The 11,349-nt window shown below is 39.9% G+C and overlaps 1 protein-coding gene across 1 annotated transcript; it reads right to left on the bottom strand.

Annotated features, from left to right (window-relative positions):
• Window positions 1–8,489: 8,489 nt before the first annotated feature.
• Window positions 8,490–11,046, bottom strand: LOC138908529 (uncharacterized). Its single transcript, XM_070199204.1, has 2 exons — window positions 10,428–11,046; window positions 8,490–8,875 (listed from the first exon to the last, which is right to left on the bottom strand). Exons 1-2 carry the CDS (start codon window positions 11,044–11,046, stop codon window positions 8,490–8,492), a joined length of 1,005 nt encoding a protein of 334 aa, XP_070055305.1.
• Between the last annotated feature and the right edge of the window lie 303 nt (window positions 11,047–11,349).

Genomic DNA, 11,349 nt, shown 5'->3' with positions numbered 1-11,349 from the left:
TTATTATGTGTGTTATATTGTGTAGGATGTGATTTTGAGTAAAGAAGCAAGTTTGAAGCTAAAATGGATGATTTGGAGCTTTAAAGTTTGAGTAGAAGCCCAAAATATTAAGTCGGGATCATGTTCGGGGGTCGAGAACCAAGTTTGGATGTCAAAAAGATAATAGAGCCACAATAAAAAAGTTTTAGGGCTCTGTTATGTCTTTGTTATAGTTCCATCTAGGGGTATTCAAACCGAACTGGAAAACCGCACCAAATCGAAAGGTCAAACCAAACCGATTAAAAAACCCGACTAGGTTTGGTTTGATTTGATTTGGTTTGGTATTGAGTAAAAAAATTCGAACCAAACCGACATATAAATATATAATTTTTATATATACTTTTAAGATTTTATATTGAAATTTCTTTAAAAAATGTAAAAATATTTGAGATCCTCTCATGAGATGTAATATTTAATAGAACTACAAAGTGCATTTATTTTTATTTACTATAAATAATGGATTGTATCACTTTCTTATTAAGTGTTACTGAAATGCATCAATCATCTATTTGTTCTTCCATATTCATATGTCAAGATTTCTTATATCTTTTTCGAATTTGATTTAGAATTAAATAGAATATATCATTATTTAGGTATCATCTTGATTTTTATGTTTAATTCGGTTAACCTTTAAAGGGTACATTAACAACGAAATTATTGTTAGACAACTAAGAAAATAACTATCATGTGTTACTAAGAAAATTCTCCCATAAGAATATTTTAATAGAATATGTTATTCAATTTTTTAACTTTTTACTAAACATATATTCACTTATCAAAACTTTATCTATAACTTTAACAAAGTAAGATTGAAAAATATTCATGTAACAGAAAAATCTGAAAAATTTGAAATCCGACAAAACCGAACCAATCCAAACCAATGTAGTTGGTTTGGTTTTGGTTTTGATAAAAATCGAACCAACCCGGTCCATGTACACCCCTAGTTTCATCAATCTTCTTGAAAGATTTAGTTTATCAAATGTAAGACTGTCATATTACTACAACCAAAAAAATATTTGTTCACCCTGCTTCGTAAAGTAATTAAACCTCCAAAACCCGTGACATCTAAAGCTAGAAAAGTAGAGTGAAAGGGATCTAATTAACTACAATTATTCCTCACAATTAACTGGCCAGTAAAATTTATGTAACCAAAAGTATAATTATTGAAAAATCTTGGCCACAAGAAATAAATGATTATCGGAATATTTTGGCCACAAGAATTGATAAAAATGATTCACTACTTTTCTTTAATCTACTTGTGTCACGACCCCAAATTCCCTCCGTAGGATGTCGTGATGGCACCTAGTCTCTAAGACTAGGTAAGCCTATCAATGCGAAATATAACTGAATATAAACTAAAATTTAATCCTTAACCGTCGAATAAATAAAAACTGTAATTTAACAATTTCAACTCCCAAAACCCGATAGGAATAAGTCACAAGCTTCTAAGAATTTATCTTCATTGTCTCCATACATCAGAGTCTAAAGAAAATAAGAAAAATGATATAATATGAATAGAAGGGGACTCCGGGGGTCTGCGGACGCTGGCAGATGTACCTTGAACTCTCTGTGTACAGTCTAATTCACTGATGCCTGGTCTGATAGGAAGTACCTGGATCTGCACAAAGAGATGTGCAGAAGTGTAGTATGATTACACCACAGCGGTACCCAGTAAGTGCCAAGCCTAACCTCTGTAGAGTAGTGACGAGGTCAGGTCAGGGCCCTACTGAAAATAATAAAAGACAGGGCGAACAGTTTAACAGTATTATAATAATTATAATAATAATAATAATATTATTATTAATAATAATAATAATAATAATAATGACAATGGGGATGAATCAAGTAAGTAGTATGTCACAATTTAACTACATAGAATACAGGCAAATAATACCTCGCGGAAGGAAAAATGGAAATTTACATATTTAAGGAAATTCACCAAAATAACCAAAGGCAGTGCAGCCACAAAGAAATATCAATAAGGGCACTACCGAGGTACCGCCTCGTAGTCCCAAATCATAAATAAATTCAAAATATCTCATTTTCTTATATCACCGTGGGAGCCTTCACATTAAATTTTAAAGAAAATATTTTTCCCGAAATAGCATCCCCCATTTTAGCCACCCTTATCACACTGCATGACTTATAGTAGTTCCCCTACTAGCCACGCGTATCAATCCACCCTTATCTCACCGCATGCGTTTCAACACCCAAACTTTATAACACCGCATATGTATCAATATCACAACTTATACCTCAAGTGCCCAAATATTTCAACTTGCCAAAAGAAATCAACAACAATAATATTTCCACAATAAGGAACTCGCGGATCAATCACAATGAGTATAAAAATCTCACAAAATATTCGGGAATGAATAACTCAGCAAAATAACATTTCACAATTTTTAGCACGTTGCCTCAATACCAAGTTTACAAATGTCAAATACTTCATATTAATAATAATTCAATTAAGAAATTCAACTTTCAAATATTGAGCACAAAATAAAAGAAACAAAGTTTCAACTAAACAGGTAAAGTAATTAGTAGAAAAAATGTTAGGCAAATTTAAAAACATAAAATAGATTAATGATGATGAATATAACTGGATAAAATAATGTAATTAATATGCATCACTAATCTATACAATTTAAAGACATAATCTTCCACATTTAGCATGTGTACACACTCATCACCTCGCGTACACGTCTTTCAACACATCAACATTTTCATATCAATATCAATCCTAATGAGAATTTCCCCCACACAAGGTTAGACAAGTCACTTACCTCAACCCACGCTCAATCAGTCAAGTAGTATGCCTTTTCCTCGATTTTTTGACTCCGATCGGCTCGAATCTAGTCATAATTAATTCGATTCAATCAATACAAATTATAGGAATAAATTCCATATGAAAGAAAACTTTTCTAACAAAATTCAAAATTTAACCCAAAAATCGCCCATGGGGCCCATGTCTCAGAACCTGACAAAAGTTACAAAATACGAACGCCTCATTCAACCACGAGTCCAACCATATAATTTTTACTAAAATCCCACATCAACTCGACCTCCAAATCTCAAATTCTTATTTTGAAATCCCTAGGCTCAAATCCTCTAATTTCACCTCGAAAACATGTAATCTAGTCGAAATACTCAATGATAATCCCATTTATTGACAAAAAATGATGACATGCGACTTACCTTAAGTTTCCCCGTGATTTCTCACTCAACAATCGCCTCAACCCGTGTTGGAAATGTTAGAAATGACAAAAATCTCGGACTCCTCTGTTTTCAACATTCTGACCAGGACTTTCGTTTCTGCGGGCACTTAGCCGCTTTTGCGGCACCGCTTCTGCAGGTGCGCATCTGCGCGAAAATGTCCGCTTCTGCGGACCAGCGGCTCCCAAGCCAAAATGCCACTTCTGCGATCCTCCACGCGCAGATGCGAGTCCGCACCTGCGATGTTCCTTCTGCATCTGCGCCCTTACGCATCCCAGCTCACACCTGCGAGCTCGCTCCTTCGCCCGCAGGTGCGGTTACATCAGATGGCAGAAACTTTCAGATTTTCTTCTAAGTCCGAATTCGATCCGTTAACCATCCGAAACTCACCTGAGGCCCCTGGGACCTTAACCAAATATACCAACAAGTCCTAAAACATCATACGAACTTAGTCGAGGCCTCAAATCACATTAAACAACGCTAAAACCATGAATCATACCCCAATTCAAGCCTAATGAACTTTGAAACTTCTAATTTCTACAAACGACACTGGAACCTATTAAATCACATCCGATTGACCTAAAATTTTCACACAAGTCATAAATGACATAACAGACCTATTTAAATTTCCAGAATCGGATTCCGACCCCGATATAAAAAAGTCAACCCCCCGGTCAAACTTTCCAAAAATTCGTCTTTCACCATTTCAAGCCCAATTCCACTACAAAACTCCAAATAATTTTTCGGACACGCTTCTAAGTCCAAAATCACCATACGGAGCTATTAGGATCATTAGAATTCAAATCCGAGGTCGTTTACACATAAGTCAACATACGATCAATTTTTCCAACTTAAGTTTTCAATTATGAGACTAAGTGTCTCATTTCACTCTGAAATCCTTCCAGACCAGAACCAACTAACCTGGTAAGTCGCATAACAAGTGTGAAGCATAAATTGAGTAGTTAATGTGGTAATGGGGCTATAACTCTCAAAACGATTGGCCGGAGTGTTGCAACTTGCCGTTTAGAGCACAAGGGAATAGCAAGGTGATCAAGTACAATTTTATATTATTATTTAGGTAAAATACATAAGTTACCCCTTGAATTATTGTCACGATCCAAAATCTCACCACAGGCGTCGTGATGGCACTTAGTCTCTAAGACTAGGTGAGCCGATTACAATTACAATTCAAGTCTTTTTTTTAATAAAGATATAATTTAATATATGTGTCGAAACCAACAACGGAAATAATTTATGAGTCATGAACTCTAACTGAATTTATGAAATGATCTCAAGGAGCGAATATACAATTCTGTTCGAATAATAATTAACAGTACAATAAAATGGAAAGACTCCAAGGGACTGCGACAACAAAGCAGCTCTACCTTGAATCCTTGCGATCAACACACTAACTCTGCCCGAGTCCGATATCTCCAGTACCTGGCTCTGCACAAAGATGTGCAAAAGTGTAGTATGAGTACACCACGGTCGTTACCCAGTAAGTATCAAGACTAACCTCGGTGGAGTAGTGACGAGGTACAGTCAAGAAACTAACTAATCAATTAACCTGTGCAGTGTAGCAGTATATAATAATAATAATAATGTCACGTCCCAACTTCGGGGAGCGCGACCGGCGCTCAACCGAGTGAACCCGGTCGAGAAAGCCTATTAAAACTTTCCTACCCGACTCATTCATAATCCAAAAAGGGATCGCATCACCATTTGTAAAACAGGGGAGAGATCAGTTATATAAATATATAAACGTTGCTAGTTCATTTTTCCTTATATACATTATGCCATAGTTGAGTTCCCAAAATACAACTCGATCCAACGACCACCCCAACATACATACATGAACCATATAAACGTCTACGGAGCCTCTAAGAGTACAAAAGAGTAACATGACAATGCCGACAACAAGACCCCGACTATACCTCAAAATATGAAAACTTATACAAAAGAAGGACTACATGACCCCTAGGAGAAATGGGGCTCACCCAGACTGTTGTGATGAGAGAAAGAGAGCACCACTATCTGCGATCGGCACTATCTGCGATGGAACCACCTACATCCATTCAAAGATGTAGCGCCAGCGGCAAAAGGGACGTTTGTACTGTCGAATAGTACTAGTATGTAAGACAAACACCAATCTTAGTAGAATGAACAGTGAAACAAAGAGAAGGCAGTCATAATAATCAATAAGTACTTCATAGAAATACAAAGAAACACCAAGTAAGGATCACATATTTTCCAATTCAATCTTTCCATCTTTTTAGATTAATAATCTTTAGTGCCAAAGCCACAACTGACAATGCCACCATGTTTTTACAAAGAGTCTGGTCTCGGCCCGACCGGCTAAGCCATCTCAAGTGAGACATATCCATATCCACAATGTAAATCAATAATTCCAACACAATTTCCACCATGTGTACAGCATGGCGTCCGATCTCGGCCTGATCGGCTAAGCCATCTCACTTGAGGCATAACCTCTTTCAATTGTTCACTCAATTCACATTTCTTTCCCATATTTCGTTACATGGCACAAATAGCCTCATTTATTAATTAGTTCTTGGCACTTGGGAACATTTTACAATTCAAGTCTTTCCCTTTTTATTAGTCCAAAGAACATCATCATTCATGTCGATAAGTACCATCACATAAGGCATTTCACACATAAGGGAAGGAGCTTAGAAAATCATAACTACCTTCTCAAATAGCATGATGACATGGTAACCATCTAAAACAATTAGGGAACATGAATCTTTCAATCCAACACACTAAGGAAAACAATTCTATTATGATCAAGTTAGAACTTACACCCATTATTCGGATACCAGGAGTTCGATTCTAGGAAGAAGAGAGTTAGCCATACATACCTCAATTGCACTTCTTTAGACTCTACAATTATCCAGAACCCTTATCAACCTCAATCTATTTTTGCAATATACAAATTGAACCCAGAATTAGGAAAACGTTCATGGTTCTAGCTCACTTTTTCCCACACTCTTTATCATACATGCATGCAAGATAAACCACCCTTATACCCATGAAGTATCACACTAGTACCCCATTATAGCTATGTTTGAAATTAAGAGCTGGGTGATGAAGTCTTACCTTTTTAGATGAATAATTTGGTGTTCTACTTGAATATTTCCAAGCTTTGAGTGATGGATGAAGATTAATTAATAGAAATTAGGCCCTCCCTCTAGAACCCTCTCTCTCTCACTCTAGAAACATCAGAAATGAGCTTCAAAACAGACTAAATAGGTGTTTTAACGGAATGGGGGTCAGGTTTTAAATTAAGAAAAATGGTGCCATGACACAGGTTTGCGGTCGCATATGCGACCGCATAATGTTTATGCGGTCCGCAAAGTGACCGCAGAAATGGCCCTCAGGGGCCCAAACTTTCGGCTCAGGTATGCGACCAGTATGCAGTCTGCATACTTGTTCTGCGGTCGCATAATGCACGACAGAACTCCCTCCGTAGAAACCCAAGAGGAATTACGCGACCGATATGCTGTCTGTTTATCGATTATGCGGTCCGCATATCGATTATGCGGTCACATAATCGACCGCAAAACTGACCTCAAATTGGCCAAACTTACTGCTTCACTCTGCGGACCGCATAATGGCCGCAGAGTGATTATTCGTCCGCATAATGGGCCGCAGAAACACGTTCCTTTGCGAAACATTTTCCTCTCAGTCCGTAGGGTACTGTCCAATCTAAAAAGTCCGAACCTTTCTACTATAGTAACACATGTATCTATCTTGGCACCATGAAACCCCGAGTATTTTGGTTAAAATTTTTACGGGTCCTTACATCCTCCCCCACTTAAGATCATTCGTCCTCGAATGAGGATCAAGTTCACTTAACATAGTTTCAGTTATGCCACATACCATCAGCCCCAAATTTTCCTAACTTCTTAAGTTCCTGATTTTGCCAGAGTTTCCTTTGTATTTAGGCCTATCCACCTGCCAAAGATCCCCCAAAGCACACCTTAGCAACATATATAGAATTAAATGACACAACAAAATGCAAAATAACACCAACCGAAGCCTCATGGGGAACATATAGCTAGAAAGGAGTGTCTTTATATTAGACGAACAAGTGATACAAACTTTAGGGGAAACAACTTCATAGAACTATTACATGGCTATTCAAACAAATGAGGGTACTTTTCTTTCATTTCATTCTCGGCTTCCCAAGTAGCTTCTTCGACTAGTTGGTTTCGCCATAACACCTTCACGGATGCAATTTCTTTGTTTCTCAACTTTCGGACCTGCCTATCAAGAATAGCAACCAGAATTTTTTCATATGACAATTCTTCACTAACCTCGATGGTCTTAACCGGCACAATAGCGGACGGATCTCTAACTACCTTCATCAATATGGACACATTGAATACCGGGTGTACTAATGACATCTCAGGTGGTAGTTCAAGCTTGTACGCCACCTGCCTTATCCTTTGAATGATTCTATACGGCCTGACATACCTCAAACTTAAATTCCCTTTCTTTCCAAACCGCATGATCCCCTTCATAGGAGATACCTTCAAGAACACCCAATCATCTTCTTTGAACTCTAAGTCTCTGCGACAAACATCCGAGTAGGATTTTTGACGACTCTGAGAAGTTTTCAACCGCTCTTTTATGATCTTAACTTTTTCCATAGCCTGATGCACAAGATCTAGTCCTATTAGTTCAGCTTCTCCAACCTCGAACCACCCAATCGGTGATCTACATCTTCTACCATACAAGGCCTCAAACGGCGCCATCTAAATACTGGGATGGAAGCTGTTGTTATAAGCAAATTCTATGAGCGGAAAATGATCATCCTAGCTACCCTTGAAGTCAAGCACACACGCACGCAACATGTCCTCAAGCATCTGGATAGTCCGTTCTGCTTGCCCGTCAGTCTGTAGATGGAAAACCGTGCTAAGATTTACCTGCTTACCCAAACCTTACTGAAATTGCTTCCAGAAGTTAGCTGTAAATTGGGCCCCTCTATCGGAAATGATGGAAACTGGAGTGCCATGAAGCCTGACTATTTCCTTGATATACAATTGAGAATATTGTTCCGCAATGTCGGTGGATTTAACTGGTAAGAAGTGTGCTGATTTCGTGAGTCGATCCACGATCACCCAAATTGAGTCAAACTTATGCGGAGTGCACGACAACCCTACCACAAAATCCATATTGATCATTTCCCATTTCCACATTGGAATTTCTATACTCTATGCTAACCCACCGGGCCTTTGATGCTCGGCCTTCACTTGTTGACAGTTTGAACATTTTGCCACAAAGTCCGCCACATCCCACTTCATGCCATTCCACCAGTAACCTTCCTTGAGATCATGATACATCTTTGTAGAGCCTGGGTGCACGGAATATCTAGAAGTATGAGCTTCTGCCATGATTCTTTCCCGGAGACCATCTACATTTGGAACACATAGTCGTCCTTGGTACCGTAATGTACCGTCATCCATGACAAGAGAAAAATCCGTAGTCTTATGTTTATGAATCCCTTCCTTCAGCTGCACCAACATTGGATCACTATATTGCTTCTCCTTGACCTCCGTCACAAGTGATGATTCCGTCCTATTCCGCACAATCACTCCCCCTTCATTAGAGTTCGCAAGACAAACTCCCAAACTGGCCAACTGGTGAACCTCCCGGGCCAAGGGCCTTTGACATGCCTCCAAGTGAGCCAAACTACCCATAGATTTCCGACTAAGAGCATCCGCCACCACATTAGCCTTCCCCGGATGATACAAAATGTCAATGTCATAATCTTTCAGCAACTCAAGCCACCTTCTCTGCCTTAAGTTCAATTCCTTCTGCTTGAAAATGTATTGAAGACTTTTGTGGTCCTTGATTACATCTACATAGACTCCATACAAATAATGATGCAAAAGTTTTAATGCAAAAACCACCGCCGCAAGCTCTAAGTCATGAGGTGGATAGTTCTTTTCATGATTCTTAAGTTGCCTTGAAGCATATGCTATAACCTTACCATGTTGCATTAATACATACCCAAGACCGATCCTTGAAGCATCGCAATACACCACAAACCCCCTCGATACCCTCTGGCAGGGTCATTACCGGCGCCGAGGTCAATCTTGATTTCAATTCTTGGAAGCTCCTTTCACAGGTATCAGACCACTGGAACTTAATCGCCTTCTGTGTCAATTTAGTCAATGGAGAGGCAAGAGTGGAGAACCCTTCCACGAACCTCCTATAATACCCGTCCAAACCCAAGAAACTTCGAATCTCTGCTGGAGTGGTAGGTCTAGGCCAATCCTTCACCGCCGCAATCTTTTGAGGATCAACCTTAATTCCTTCTCCGGAGACGACATGACCCAGGAATGTAACAGATTCAAGACAAAATTCATATTTCGAGAACTTTGCATACAAGTGGTGGTGATGAAGAGTTTGTAGAACTGCCCTGAGGTGGTCGGCATGATCCTCTCGACTTTGTGAATATACAAGGATGTCGTCAATGAATACTATCACAAAGGAGTCAAGAAACAGCCTGAAGACTCGATTCATAAGATCCATGAAAACTGTCGGGGCATTTGTTAGCCCGAAAGACATTACCAAAAATTCAAAGTGCCCATACCGAGTTTTGAAAACTGTTTTCGGAATATCCTGCTCCCTTACCTTCAATTGATGGTACCCAGACCGCAAATCAATTTTGGAGAAGAACTTAGCACCTTGTAATTGGTCAAACAAATCATCTATTCTAGGCAATGGGTATTTGTTTTTGATTGTGACTTTGTTGAGTTGCCAGTAATCAATACACATCCACAGCGATCCATCTTTCTTTCTGACAAAGAGAACCGGTGCGCCCCAAGGTGACACACTCGGTTGGATGAAACCTTTCTCTAGCAAATCCCTTAGTTGTTCCTTTAGCTCTTTTTATTCTGCCGACGCCATTCTATAAGGTGGAATGGATATAGGCTGCGTGTCTAGCATCATATCAATCCCAAAATCAATCTCCCGGTCTAGAGGAATTCCAGGGAGTTCATCCGAAACGACATCGGGGAAATCATTCACAATTGGTACAGATTCAAGGGCAGGCACCTCAACAGTGGTATCCGAAACTCAGACTAAATGATAAATATACCCCTTCCTGATCATCTTTGTGTCCTTAAGGTAAGAAATAAACCTACCTTTTGGCATAACATTATTCCCTTCCCACTCAACAGTTGGCTCGTTAGGAAACTCAAGTCTCATAATTCTGGTCCGACAGTCGAGTTTGGCAAAACATGAATAGAGCCAGTCCATTCCCATTATTACATCAAAATCAATCATCCCTAGTTCAATAAGATCAGCCATGGTATCCCGACCACGCACCGTGACAACACAATCTCTATAAATCCGCGCGGCCGTAATAGACTCGCCAATTAGGGTAGATACAGAGAACGGCTCATGAAGCTGTTCTGGTTCTGTCCCGAAGCTTGTAGCAACATAAGGAGTAACATAGGACAAAGAAGATCCAGCATCAATAAGGGCATACACATCATGAGATTGAACGGTCAATATACCTGTGACGACATTTGGGGAAGCCTCCGCACTCTGTCGACCACTCATAACATAGAATCGGCTGGGTTCGCCCGAACTTTGTGCACCACCCCTAGCTGCACCATACCCTGTGGGTGCTGGAGAGCCTCGAGCTGGAGGTGTGCTGAAGATATAGCAGCCGTAGGACTGGATGACTGAGCTGTGCCCCTGCCTGCACCTTGACGGGATGCACGACACTCCCTCTGAATATGACCTCTCATTCCACATCCGTAACATACTGGCATGTCCAGGTAGTAGACTCTCGAATGTAACCTCCCACACTTAGGTCATGGGGCCCTCTGCTGCTGCTGGAATCTCCCTCCTGATCGGCCCTGATGGTGGGACCCCCTGCTGCCCTGACCGGTCCTAAAGCGAGTCATCTGCTGCTGACCGTGCCCTGCTGGCGGGGCAATAACTGAAGACTGAGCATAAGACTAGGATGGCCCTGACGATCTTCCCGAAAAGCTGATCTCCCACCTCCAAACGAGTCCCCAAGGTTGCTTGCTGATCGGGCCCAACTACTACCCTCTC

The sequence above is a fragment of the Nicotiana tomentosiformis genome, chromosome 3, assembly GCF_000390325.3.
Source record: "Nicotiana tomentosiformis chromosome 3, ASM39032v3, whole genome shotgun sequence".
Lineage (NCBI taxonomy): Eukaryota > Viridiplantae > Streptophyta > Magnoliopsida > Solanales > Solanaceae > Nicotiana > Nicotiana tomentosiformis.
Note: the sequence above shows the minus strand (reverse complement) of the source record. Positions and strands in the feature narration are given on the sequence as shown.